At 41.0% G+C, this 14,952-nt stretch overlaps 1 protein-coding gene across 3 annotated transcripts in view; it reads left to right on the plus strand.

Moving 5' to 3' along the window:
- The window catches only part of LOC137642592 (protogenin B-like), a 315,452-nt gene that overhangs the window by 232,286 nt on the left and 68,214 nt on the right, over positions 1-14,952 (plus strand). For all 3 annotated transcript variants that reach the window (XM_068375286.1, XM_068375285.1, XM_068375287.1), the window contains one exon: positions 14,134-14,321. In XM_068375286.1, coding sequence (XP_068231387.1) covers positions 14,134-14,321 — 188 coding nt within the window. The remainder of the gene's footprint in view (positions 1-14,133; positions 14,322-14,952) is intronic.

Genomic DNA, 14,952 nt, shown 5'->3' on the forward strand with positions numbered 1-14,952 from the left:
TATGGTACTTAACATTGGTAAAGGTGAAGTAGCAGCGTCAGTCATGTTGAATTAACGACAATCACTTGCGAAAACACCGAGCACAAAAAAATTACGACTTTGCGGGCAAGTCCAAAACAGAAGGATGACCTAGAAGGTGTTCGTGTGGGTGACGGTGGCGTGGTCCAAGTGTGGTTTCTGGGGTCTTTGTTACGGCCCTTCCCTTTGATGAAGGAGTTATCTAATTGGAAGACAGACTGTGAATAGTGGTTTTCACACGCCCATGATGTATACACGACACTCATGAGGTGCTCGCGCGAGGGTAGTAACCTCTGCATTCCATGCTTTAATTTTTCTCTGGTATATTTGGGAGATTTATATCAGAAAAAGTAGAAAGAAGGACTTTTCACCGGCCGTCACAGGTCGACCCAGAAATTGATATATTATCAGATATTAAATAAAATTAGAGTAGAGTCAAATTTACGCTACGTAGTTCTCATAACAACCAATACAGATCCACAAAATATTTTGTATCGTTACTTGATATTTTGATAATGGGAATACTAATACAGTAGTAATTGTTATCCAGTTAGAACGAAATCATTGCATTGCCAGGTCGCTTTCTGCCGTAATATGACGTCACCAGACATGCGATATGAACTTGACAGATGTCAAAACTTTTCTTGATGTACTTTTTTACGGAAAATGGATACTGTACATTATCAATAAAAGAAAATGCTAATTTACTGAGATATATCGGTTTATTTTTATACTAGAAAGTAGATTATTTCCAAGGAAATATTTGTCTTTGCGCACTACTTTCGATAGACTTCTGATGTCATCACCCTGAAAACTTTTTCGTAAAGTAGTCATAAGTCACATAATATTATTATTATTATTATTATTATTATTATTATTATTATTATTATTATTATTATTATTACTACTTGTTAAGCTACAACCCTAGTTGGAAAAGCAGGATGCTATAAGCCCAGGGGCTCCAACAAGGAAAATAGCCCAATGAGGAAAGAAAACAAGAAAAAATTAGATATTTTAAGAACAGTAACAACATTAAAATGAATATTTCCTATATAAACTATAAACACTTTAGCAAAACAAGAGGAAGAGAAAGAAGATATAATGGTGTACCCTCAAGCAAGGGAACTCTAACCCAAGACAGTGGAAGACCATGGTACAGAGGTTATAGCACTACCCAAGACTATAGAACAATGGTTCAATTTTGGAGTGTCCTTCTCCTAGAAGAGCTGCTTACCATAACTAAAGAGTCTCTTCTACCCTTATCAAGAGGGACGTGGCCCCTGAACAATTACAGTGCAGTAGTTAATCCCTTGGGTGAAGAAGAATTGTGGGTGAAGAAGAATTGTCTGGTAATCTCAGTGTGGTCAGGTGTATATGGACAGATGAGAGTATGTAAAGAATAGGCCAAACTATTCGGTGTATGTGTAAGTAAAAGGAAAAGGAACCATAACTAGAGAGAAGGATCCAATGTAGTACTGTCTGGCCAGTCAAAGGACCCCATAACTCTTTAGCGGTAGTATCTCAACGGGTGGCTGGTGCCATGGCCAACCTACTACTTATTACCTATTGTCGTAAGTCAACAACTACCTGTACTGTATATCATTAATCACAGCAAATACTAACTTGCCAAGGTAAATCGGTTCATTTTTATACAAGAAAATAGATTATTTTCAAGGAAATATATGTATCCTAATCCTCGTATGCAAAATATGTGTTTTATACAGTCAGATGAATGACCTTTTTAAGAGTACTATGACTGTCGTAAATTGGAGGGCGCGATCACTGAACTAATATACGTGACTTGTCCCTAGTCTCATAAGGTGATATGTTTGACAGTATACTTCCATCACAGTGGAGAATTCCACAAAACCTAACAATTCAGCATATTGATAGAGCAACATTGCATCTTACTTGCCGAGGGTTATACAGTACCATTCTAGCGATCGTTAGACAAGGTACTCGCCCGAGAGTATCGGCTGTGTACAAGTGTATTCACAAACCTTTTTGCAATAAAGTGAAAAAACCTATGTTCCGATGTCTCATTATCCGGTGACATGGGACATATGTTCTATAATTTTACTATTTCCGACATAATTGTAACGTCATCACAGTGAAAAAACTGATCATAAAGTCGAACAGTTGTAAGTCGCACAGGTTGTAAGTCGACTAGGCTACTACCTGTAAATCCACCCCTCCAGAATGTATTAAGTATGTGTGCCAAGGTACCACAATAGATCTTTACTGTTTCTGTCAACCTGTCATGCTGATTTCTCAATGCTAACAGGTCAACTTACATGAAGAACCCAGTTTATTTCTTGAAACTTGTGTATTCATTAGGAGCAGATGCAGGGATTTCATAATCCTCTTTTATCTGACAACCTAAAAAGTCTTTAGTATCTAGGGCATTCAAAGACCATGAATATTGGCTAATGTAAATGTGTTTGTACGGAAAACCTATTTTGTATTGGAATAAATGGAGGGATCAAGTAAAAATATGTCACTTAAGTGTGATCCAAGAATATTTCCTTTTTATTTATTGCAGTTCTCTGTTTATCATAACATTCAAGTAAATGAGAATAAGTTGAATTAGTGTATTTATATAACTCTAATTGTGGTATAGACTCATATTTTGGTAATCAATAGCTATGTTGAGAATTTCATTATTTTTATGAAACTCCCATGGTGTTTATATTGCTTCTACTCAAAACTATGTTGACTCCTATGGGATAATGAAAATTCTTGCTCTCTCCCCCTGCAAAGTACCTCCTACTCTGGGAACCACCTTGCCACCTGATAATTGATGAAAACTAACTGGGTCAATGACACAACATTTTATCGCTTGCTTTTCAGTTCGTCTTGTCATTGGTTTCTAATAAGATCTTCCTTATTTTGCCCTGTGATACAAATCTGATTTCAGTTATTTGAACTATTTTTCTGGTTTTGCTCTGAGTAAACATATACCAGCTGGTGATCACAGTGTTGTGTTTGGTTTATGGAGGAATATTGTTCACTCATATTCCTTCTAATTTTGAAGTTATGTCAGGTGTTAGATGACTGCTTTGATTAGAAATTAGAAACCTAAGGCAATTAAATGTTTTGTAATACCTCTTTGCATTGTATACTTTTATTTCAGAGTAAATCCAGAGAAGACTGAGAACTATAGACTAATTCCTTAAGCTTCGCCTAGCATTCTCTTTTCTTCTTCTTGGATTATCTTTGCTAAACCTCTGCTTTTTGAACCACTTGACTTCCGAGGTATTAGGTGTCCAACCTTTCTTATAACTTTATTGTGAGGGGAATATTTGATAAAGATTATTTTTATATATCTTCAGGAAAGTAAAGTTTCATGTTTTGATTGATGATTAGTCCGGCTCAATTGGAACCTTATCCTTGTGTATTTTTCTTGACTATTAGTCGAACTAGCATTAGTCTTCCAAGTGAATTCCGTGCCTTGAGAAATGTAAAGCTATATTGGTAAAATATCCAAACACTGTAAGTCTATTGAGGTAAGTTTTCATTTTTGAAGTTGTAAATATAGGCAAATTATAGATTTTGTCTTTTAATGCAATTAAAGTTTTCTATTCAGTTTAGCAGTTGTAAAGAAAAGAAAGTTTTTTAATACAGGTCATGTTTAGTGTGGAGACTGTTTACCTTTACAAACATTCTTTAGAAGAACCATTGGCATGACTTTGTGAATAGTTAGATTTAATTGCTAAGAATTAAAGAGGAATTTACTTGAAATGATCTCATTAGCAAGTTTTTAGAAAAAGTTAGGTCTTGATCTTAACTTGGATTTGTTTAGATATGAATAATTCCACAAGGTGATTTCAAATTATTCTGAGAAATGACTAAATTGATCAGGAACTTCTGAAATGCAATCAACCACTGACCCTGCACTATCTTGGAAGAGGAGTGCCCCCCCCCCCAACCTTTTTTCGAGGCATCTGTGTGAAAAGTCACGGAAGGAGGAGGGCACTGTAGAGGGACGTAGTTCGATAGACTCTTGGCATTGGACCATAGCTTGAGCTGCTTCAGCAGTAAGACCTGGATTTTGTGGCGAAGATCTCTCCAAGCATTGTATACCTTTCTTTTTCAGACTCTATTGGCATCTTTGAGCCTTGCTTTCAGGATTGGGACTGTCACGGCAGCGAACTGTAACTATCCCGAGACCTTTTCCTGTTGCAATTTCATCGCGGTAATTACATCGTGGTAATTACATCGCATGGTAATTACATCTCATGCATTTTCACCGCATTGAAAATGCATCGTAATATATCACATCGTCTGTAATTTCATCATCTTGAATTTCTTATTTTCATGATTGTCTTTATATTAACCACAAAAATTTTTATTTTAAAAAGGAAAAATAAATATTTAGTATTAATGGGGTTTTAAATAAGCTTTTAATTTTTTGTTCGGCTTCGAGAACTATTAGCTGTTTGACGCCAGTCTTATTTTAAATAGACGATAATTGCCCAGCAGATTCCCTCATTAACTTTTTGAAGAAAATAGATGTATTTTACAAATTATAGTTGCTTTTAGGGTTTTATAATAGTATATTTTCAACACAAATTTTATGATAGATTTTAGAACACACACACACACACACATATATATATATATATATATATATATATATATATATATATATATATATATATATACACACACATATATTTTAATTAAGATTTTTATTGTAGTTTTTAATTAATTTATTTATTTTTTTAACAAACTTTTATATATATTTAATTTAGGTTTAAGCGCTGAATGGCCCTTACTGCCCAGTGCTTAGCTTTTGAGCCTAAATTTCATAAATTCCTTCATTCATTTTAAAGAAAGAAAAAGAATGCAACATCCATTAAAAATTTTATTCTATTTATTTATATATTAATACATAAAATGCAAAGTACCACTTATTAAATAAAAGTAATTCAAGCACAAAAGTCATTCTAAAAACAAAGCAAAATAAAATAAACACACCATATTAAAAACAAAAAAATCTGACAAATGGTCTTCTTTGTATGATTGTGTTCTTCGAGTCATTTTATAATGGATTTGTTATTTGTATGCACTCTTGCATGGCACTTTTTTGTATAAAATTGATCACATTTCCAAATAGTTTTTTCGCCATTTGTTTTCTCTTTCACAAATAGATGACTATTGTCAATTAACTTTTTCTTATTCTTTGTGCTTACAACATACTCCAGAGGCATCTTAAAGGGTTTAGTCCGAGTTATTATTAAATGAAGACAAGCTGCTAAAATAAACGGAAAATTTCTCTGATTAATTTGTTTCAGGAAAAGTCAACAAGCTGCCTGTTTGCCAATAGTTAGATAGTCAGATCCCATCAACAACTATTACAATATTAAATTAGACATTTATGTTTTATTGTTCATTTATTTTTGGCTTTGAGCCGTCTACTTACCTGACTAGGATTTTACAAACGATGTGATATATTGCGATGTATTTATAATGCGGTGAAAAGGCATGAGATGTAATTACCATGTGATGTACAGTAATTACCATGATTAAATTACGACGATGTAATTACCGGACACCCTCCAGTAGGAGTCGCTGACACTGCGTCTGTCAGCCGTCAGCCTTGGTTTGGGTCTCTGATCAAAGCGATCGTCCAGGCTGTTAAGCCGGCCCTTGCTGATCTAGGCCTCAAACCAACGGAAGCCTCGTGTCCGCTGAAGAGAAGGAGAAGAGTGGACTTCGTGGTGACTTCTCCTAGGGTTAAACTGGCTCCCAAGAAATCCGTCAGGAAGGCCCCTTCCCCCTCTCAGAGGTTTTCTCCTCCTGTGGACGAAGCCTTTCCGTCCTCAGGAGAGTCCACCGAGGTGAGACATTCTCCTACGGCACCAATGGGAGGAACCCCACCTCGAGTAGGAGAATCGTCTCGTGTGGGAGCAGAGAGGAGCCCTCAGACTTATTTACTGGAGTCCTGTATCTCTCCTAGGAGGGAGCCCAAGGACTCGAAGACCGTCCCAAAGCCTTCATCCCGGATTCGACCAGAGCCAGGAAGACCCCAGGAGAACGTCCACGTGTCCCCCCAAGTAGAGCAGCTGGGGACAGGAAACTTTGCTGCCAGTCCACAAGGAGGAGAGCTGCATGAGTCGGAGCATGCCTTCTGGCAGGTCCTGAATCTGATGAGGCAACTCAACAGGTTCGAGTACCCGGAGACTGCCCCTCGCGAAGGCAAGGATACGGTTCTGGACCAAGTCTACGGCACTCAAAAACCTCCGAAGGCCAGTGCGGCTGTGCCCTGGTCCCAGGGGGTTAAGAGCGCCAGAGACAAGGTTAAGAGCCAGCTCTCCAAACTCGCCTCCTCCAGCCGTTCCTCTGCCGGTAACAAACTCCTCCCACCTCCTCGTGTACAACAGAGGAGGTACTTTGAGATCATGGGGGAGTCTTGTTTAGCTCTTCCTCTCCACCATTCTGTTGAAGAGCTTTCCAGGGGAATTTCTCTTGAGAAACTCTCTGCCCGGCAGGTGACATTCTCGGCTACAGAGATCTTGAGCCAGGAGAAAGTCGCAAAGTGTGCCATGCAGGCCACTTCGTGGCTGGATGTCTGGCTGGGGTCTCTGGGCATCCTGTTGCGATCCGAGGACTTGTCCAAGGAGAGCACCAGGAAGGCCATGGAGACTTTTCTCCTCTTGGGCATGCGCACCATCGAGTTTCTAGCTCACCAAGTTTCGAACTTGTGTGCAAACTCGATCTTGAAGCGTCGTGATACGGTGACCGAGAGGTTCCATGCGAAGGTCCCAGCCGTGGATGTCTGCAAGCTCAGACACTCTTCCATCCTTGGAAAGAGTCTGTTTGAGCCCAAGGATGTGGAACGGACAGCTGAGAGGTGGAGGAAATCGAATCACGATTCTCTCCTCCAAAGGGCTCTTACATCCAGACCCTACAAGCCTCCAGCACCTCAACAACAACAGCCTCGTCAGTCTAGGAATTCGAAACCGGCTCCGGCAGCAAAGGCAAAGGTGTCCTAACAGCAGCGAGGCAAGAATGCTAGAGGGAGCAGCCGAGGCCGCAAACGCTAGGATTGGCAATCTCCCTGCATGTCCACCAGTGGGGGATGCCTGCAAAGTTGCGCGTTCAGGTGGCAGCAACTTGGGGCTGATTCCTGGACGATCTCCGTGATCAGCCAAGGATATCGCGTCCCTTTGATAACATCTCTACCCCTCCTGACAGCGAATCCAGTGTCGTTGAGCTCCTATGCCATGGGATCGGCAAAGGGGCTAGCCCTTCGTGCAGAAGTCGAGACCATGCTCAAGAAGGATGCTCTTCAAGAGGTCGTCGACGGCTCCCCAGGCTTCTTCAGTCGACTCTCTCTTGTAAAGAGGGCGTCCGGAGGCTGGAGACCCGTCATTGACCTCTCAGCCCTGAACAAGTTTGTCAAACAAACTTCGTTCAGCATGGAGACAGCAGAGACGGTCACACTTGCAGTGAGACCGCAAGACTTCATGTGCACACTGGATCTAAAGGACGCGTACTTCCAGATCCCAATCCATCCGTCTTCCAGGAATTACTTGAGATTCAGCCTAGACAACAAGATCTACCAGTTCAAGGTGCTGTGTTTCGGTCTCTCCACAGCACCACAGGTGTTCACCAGAATGTTCACCCTGATATCTTCGTGGGCACACAGGATCGGCATCCGTCTCCTCCGCTATCTGGACGACTGGCTGATCCTGGCGGACTCGGAGGCGACCCTTCTTCGACACCGAGACAAGCTTCTGGGACTTGGCCAAAATCTAGGGGTCATGGTAAATCTCGAGAAGTCTTCTCTGCTTCCATCTCAACGACTGGTATATCTAGGCATGATATTGGACACCAATCTCCACAAAGCCTTTCCATCAGACGACAGGATAGCAAGGCTGAGGAGGGTCGCAGAGCCTTTCCTCAGACGAGAAGAGCTTCCAGCCCAATCTTGGTTACGTCTCCTAGGTCACCTGTCCTCCCTGGCCCGTCTAGTTCCAAACGGCCGCCTCAGGATGGGATCCCTGCAATGGCGGCTCAAGTCCCGGTGGAATCAAGGCTACGATTCCCCGGACATTGGTCCCTATGGGGCCTGCGGAACGGACGGACCTGCAGTGGTGGAAACGATCGAAAGGGAGTGGATCTTCTCATCCTCCCCCCGGATTTGATGCTGTTTTCGGACGCCTCAAAAGAAGGGTGGGGCGCCCACGTTCTGAACCACAGGATCTCAGGCCTATGGTCCGAATCAGAAAAGTACCTCCACATCAATCTGCTAGAAATGAAGGCCGTATATCTGGCCCTTCAACAGTTCCAACAGACCCTGGCGGGTCACTCTGTGGTGGTGATGAGCGACAACACCACAGTAGTGGCTTATATCAACAAGCAGCGAGGTACCTTTTCACAACAGCTATCCCATCTTGCAGTAGAGATTCTGAGATGGGCCGAAGTCCACTCGATACCACTATCAGCTCGCTTCATTCCGGGCAAAAGGAATGTGCTCGCCGACAGTCTGAGCAGAGCTTCGCAGAGTGCAAGTACCGAGTGGTCTTTGGATCCTCTAGTAGCCAACAAAGTCCCAACTTTGTGGGGTTCCCAGACAGTGGACTTGTTCGCGACAGCCTTGAATTTCAAGCTGCCGCTGTACTGCTCCCCAGTCCTGGACCCCAAGGCACTCTGGCAAGATGCCTTCCAACAACGGTGGGACAACATCGACGTCTATGCCTTCCCACCATTCTGTCTGATGAGAAGGGTGCTCAACAAGACCAGACTATCGGTCAACCTGTCAATGACCTTGATAGCTCCGCTATGGCATCATGCAGAGTGGTTCCCGGACCTTCTGCAGCTCCTGACGGAACTCCCGAGAGAACTCCCCCCACGACACGAGCTACTCAGGCAACTACACTGCAACATCTTCCACAAAGCCGTAGCATCGCTTCGGCTTCACACCTGGAGCTACTCAGGCAACTACACTGCAACATCTTCCACAAAGCCGTAGCATCGCTTCGGCTTCACACCTGGAGACTATCCAGCATCTCCTCACAGAGAGAGGCTTTTCGCAACAAGTTGCGCAGAGGATGTCTCGACACCTGCGAAAGTCATCTGCAGGGGTCTACCAGGTGAAGTGGAAAGTCTTCTGTGGTTGGTGTCGTGGGAGGGGTATCTCTCCCCTCGATGCCACTATTCCAGCAATAGCGAAGTTTTTTGTATATTTGCAGGAGAAAATGCGCCTTTCGGTCTTGGCGGTGAAAGGCTATCTATCGCTCAGCCTTAAGCCTGGCCTTCAGGTTGAAAGAAATAGACATTTCTTCCTCGCTGGAACTTTTCTTTGCTCATACGAAGCTACGAACTTACCTGCCCTCAGTCGGAGGGGAGACCTCCTCCATGGAACGTGGTTTGGGTTCTCAGGGCTCTTAAGAGACCTTCGTTCGAACCATTACGCCAGGCTTCTGATCGTCACCTGACTTGGAAGACGATGTTCCTACTCGCTCTGGCTTCAGCTAAGCGTGTCAGTGAACTTCATGGTCTCTCGTACGACGTCGCCCATTCAAGGGGATGGGGGGAGGTAACGTTCAGGTTCGTCCATGAGTTTGTTGCTAAGACTCAAAATCCTGGAGTTCGGGACCCACGGTTCGACTCCTTCAGGATTTCGAATCTTCGTTCTGTAACAGATGACCCAGACCATCTCCTACTATGCCCAGTAAGGAGTCTGAGGCGTTATCTTAAAAGAACAGCTGCAGTTCGTCCTCGCATGCAAGCCCTGTTTGTGAGCACAGGAAGGACGAAGAGGAGGGTCACCAAGAATACCATCTCAGCTTGGATTCAAAGGGTCATTCATCATGCCCTGAATTCAGACCCTTCTCCGTCACGTCGCCCTAGAGCACACGATTTCAGAGGCATTGCAACGTCCTTGGCATTCAAGAGAAACTTCTCTGTGACGCAGGTGCTACAAGCTGGGGTCTGGAAGCGTCAAACGACCTTCACAGCCCATTACCTGCAGGACGTGATGCACAGGAGCCTCGATACTTTCTCTATCGGCCCTGTGGTGGCTGCACAACAGCTGGTCTAACCTCAGGCTCCCTTTTGGACAGGTAGCAGAAGGTTGAGGGCATTGTTACCCAGTTTTTGACTGCATAAATGAAAAAGTATGTCTGGCCCTTACTCTTTTCTTCATCCTCCCCTCTCTTGGGGAAAGCAGCATCCTGGGTTCTCTGCATAGCTGACCTCAAACCACTGCAGGTAAACCATGCTTCCTTGTGTTCCTAGTATTAATATAATACTGTTGCATCCCCCATACCCTGACGAGGTGGTATTGGGAACGTCCTAACCTAGAATTCCATTTAAAGGACTTCAGGTCAACTTCTTAGGACGAGTCACACTTCATTCCTTCACACACAAGCTTATGTAGGCCGCACGTTCCTTGCGGAGCAAGGAATTTGCGAGGTGCAGGGACTCCTTCTCTCGAGTGCTGCTCACTCGGATTCTGAGTCCCCGGGCAAAAGCCAAAGCCAGTAAGGCTGGGACTTTCCACCCTACCTAAGGGTTAAGGTACCCCATGTAAATAGCGTGGTTTGTATTTCGATTACGGAACAAATGACAAATTCGGAGATAATTTGTATTTTTCCTAACCATACAAACCTTAGCTATTTACACATATTTGCCCGCCAGCCCTGTCCCCCGTGAAGTCCTACCTCTAAGCGAAGTGAATCAGTTCACCGGTGTGTGAGGGGGGAGGGGTAGCTAGCTACCCCTCGCTAACTAGCGAGAGGGTAGTTAACCTTCATTAAAAATCTAATGGCTCGTCATTTCAGCTACGCCGAAAGTAATACCCCATGTAAATAGCTAAGGTTTGTATGGTTAGGAAAAATACAAATTATCCCCGAATTTGTCGTATTTGGAATAGTTTCCAATAAACATCTCTAGATAAGATCGGAAGGATAAAGAGGCAGAACGTCTCTCTTTAGCTTCCCATTCTTCCTTTAAAAGGGATTCAGATATCCTAGGCAGTTTCTCATTAAGATGTTTGCGTACGATGTCCTTATCTAGTTTTCCAACAGTGAAGGTATATTTGACGTCCTCCCAGTTGTTCGAATCATAAGTAAGGGCTAGAGACAGGTTTACATTGCTTTAGCACTGGGAATGGCCTGGTCTCCTTTCTGCTTTCATCACGGCCTCCAAGTTTGTAAAGGCAAAAGGGAAGACAGTATCCTTGTGGGCTATAAAGGTGGCCTGTTTCCTGCCAAAGACAGAAAGTCCCAGAAGGACCTCCAAGATTGCAGCTCCTCGCTGTGACGAATCGACAGCATGGTAAGATAGACAGGCTCACCCAACCAGTAAGGTTAGGTGAAAGAAAGTATGGTGCAAAGCAAAAATTTACCAGCATGTCCACTGGCTAGAGTAGGCTAGCCTGAGTTAATGCTGATAAAAATTACAAAAGAAACGCCAAGGAAGGATGTGGGGGTGCCATAAACATAGCACACCTTAAAATAATTATATAAAACATATTCCTACAATAATATGACTAAATAACTAAGCATTTCTGAGCAGTTTAGGAACATGATGCAATGGCGCCGATGCTTGGTGGACTCTGAACAATAAAAACATGGAAATAAAAAAATGCGGTATTGAGACTCAAAATTCTCTAACACACGAAAGGGTGGATACTCAACTTAGTCGATGAGGAAGAAGCTGAAACATCCATGATCGAAAATTACTCAAAGAGCTAAGGAAAACTAGCAGAAACTCTTCAAGCGACTGTCAAAGATGGTGACTGTGAAGGGGAATGGATCAACAGGAAACATGTTAGTTTTAGCACATTAAGATCTGGAGTTGTAACGGCTCTCTTTTCCACGTATCCTATCCTCACCTTTTCTTCGAGACTAGGTTAACTCTATTCGGGGAAGGATAACCATGGCTTGTTATTAACACGTCCCTGATTTATACATGATATCTCCTGAGATACATGTAATTCTCTGGAGGTTAGAACTTTGTTGATACCTCTAAGGTAAAATTTCTGTGGTAGATCACTCACAGAAATATCCGAAGTAGAAGCTGCTAATGAGAAACTTCCATCAGGACGATATGGCCCGAGCCCAAAAAACCTTATTTTTCATTCATGGGAAATCTGGAGAAGGTTAGGCTTATAAGACAAGGTTCACTAATCATTAAAGTTTCACTTCCAATTGATCCATTTCATAATGATAAGGGGCCATTAGGATTTTGCTTTAGAAGACCTTATGCCGTAATGCCAACAGGACTAGTAGAACTACAGATCTATGATGGTCATTCTCATCTTCTCCAAGAAATGAAAGTTTCTACATCTTTTTATCAGGCATGGGAAAGACTCCTACCTGTTCAGTGGGTTAGTTCCTTGGTAAAGGAGGTCGGTCAAAAGGTTCTGGCCTTCAACCATTCCTTGTTTAGTAACAATAACAAGATTTATTTTGGGTAAATGGTTAAAATTTAATTTTCTTTTAGATCAAATCTTTATAGACTATAGACGTTTATACCATGCCATAGAAGCTAGTCTTATCAATTACTGTATCTTGGTATAACTTATTTTCTCTTAAGTGTGTAGGATGTATTCAGCCCTTCTACTTTTTAATTATCTACAGTTATCATAAGGGATTAAGGTAAAGTAAGAAGTAATGTTACCTTTCTATAGGTTATCTGTTAAAATTTTGAAAATTTTTATTATAAAAGATCTTACTGATATAATGTTTTTTTTTACCATTAACAGATGGGCCATTAACATTAGTATCGGATAGACATCTTAATGAGATTTTGAGAGTGGACCTTATTTTAGAACCATTCATTTTTTACACTAGATGTTAGACTCTTAATGTGCCACCTAACCTTTGTGGGGAGGAAAATGGTTGATATGTGAGAGAGATGTTAGTTGTGTAGTAACAAGACTTGATATATAATGGGTATAAAACCCTTAATTAGTATTGAATTTACACTATAATTTTCCCCAAATTGACATTTTTTTCTCGTGAAGAGTTTAATGACATGGTCACACAGTGAGAGTTTCAAGTCAGAGGAAGGACTTGAAAGTTTAGTTTCACAAAGTGGTAATTCACCTTCTTCTCTTTGTTAGGAAAATTTTTTAGAAAGGATTTACACCTCTACAATGGTTATCTTTTATACTTGCAAAGGATCAGTTCTGCATATATATGACATGAGGAGTGAAAGTTACTTATAAAAATATGTCAAGGGAAACATATTTACAGATGTCATAAAGAGATGAAAACTCAAATTTTATAAAGGAACGAAAAGTTATCCAGGGAAGAATTGAGGTGATAGTGTATTTTGTTAATATTTTTTTTTACTATGGTTGACAATGTCTCAGTAGTTTGCACAGTTGGTTTTTGCAAGGTTTTATCTAAAAGAAACCAGGTTTTATTGGAATTTGCCAGGCATTAAGTGCAGTGACAACTGAGAAATATGGTAGATAAGAATTTACTGTTTTCTTATTTGCTTAAACTTAGGTTGTACATTGGTTTCTCTTCATGAGAAAGTACAAGGCTTTATTTATACCGCATATGACTTTCGTTTTAAAAGGTTGGGTTGATGGTGGTTAAAGAGTGATTACAAGTTTATTTGGTAAAATGATTGATTACTTCTTAAACTAATCTTGAGTGGTGATTAAATCTATTAATCTAGATAGTTACTTTCCCATCTCTTTCCTTCACTATCTTACCTCTACCAGAATGTGGGATTCAGCAATATGAACATCAGGGGAGTTTCATAAAAACAAACAGTATTTAATGATAATCTTTTTATACTCCTGATATTTATTCATATGCATGAGCCCTCCTCGCCACATGTTAGTAATGTCAAGAGACTAATGATCGAATCTGAAACTTCGAGAACTGAATAGCAAGAAGTAAATTGTTGAGTCATTGACTAATTAGTTGCCATCAACTGTCAGATGGTGTGGTGGTTTCCACAAGGGAAGGCATTTTGTAAGGGGAGTGAGCTTGGAAATTTCATGTTTGGGTTAAGTAGAAGTGATATAAACATCAGGCAAATATGAAAATAACAAATTTTATCTTCAAGATTTTGTTTTTTTATAATGTACTGTATAGTTTGTTGTTAATTTAGATTATTGTCTTATTCAATTTCATCCAGTTCCACCAGCTCCAAAGGTGTTTAATTATGAACCTACTGATACCTCAACAATTCGTCTTCTCTGGGATTCATCGCCAAATGTTAAGAATTCTCTTACAAATTATGAGATTCTCTTCACACTGGACAAAAATAAGCCCTTATATCAATGGGATGTTCAAGAAGTAGACGGTGAAGCTGAGAGTGACACGGTAAGTTTTAAAATTGGGCTTTTGCATTCAGTTATTTGTGTAATGGCCAGTTCAAGAGAAGGATATTTTTTATACTGTAGTTCATTCTTTTGAGATACTTATCATTTATTTTCGATTGTCCCTTTCTTTGTACATTAATAGTAAATGCGTTTGTTGTTTGATAGAATAATTATTATGAGGTTTACAACATATGAAAAGAAAAGTTAAATATATACAAACTTACTAGCAGTCCCTATACTCTTCAGATTTATGGACTTATCACACATGCATATATACATTAGACACATATAAAAGTTTGTAGCGTGCAAAACTTTTTTTCCTTATCCCAAAACTTCATGCCTACATCCACTGTCCTGTCACATTTCTTCATCCATAACGACTTTGAACAACGATAAAGACATAGCACACCCTCATCTCAGACTCACTTTCACACCAAACCAGTAACTTTTCTGTCTCCATAATCTTCCTCATGCTCCACTTTCATCATCAAAACTTTCACCTGCTTTCAAGAACCCGTCATCTATCCCATACTTCTTAATAACCTCCACGTTGCTTTCTTATCAACTCCTTCATAAAGTCTTTTGGCTCCATATATGCCAAAGACAAGGTTTCCCTTTACTTCCAAATATTT

This window comes from Palaemon carinicauda, chromosome 6 (assembly GCF_036898095.1).
Source record: "Palaemon carinicauda isolate YSFRI2023 chromosome 6, ASM3689809v2, whole genome shotgun sequence".
In the NCBI taxonomy this organism is placed as follows: Eukaryota; Metazoa; Arthropoda; class Malacostraca; order Decapoda; family Palaemonidae; genus Palaemon; species Palaemon carinicauda.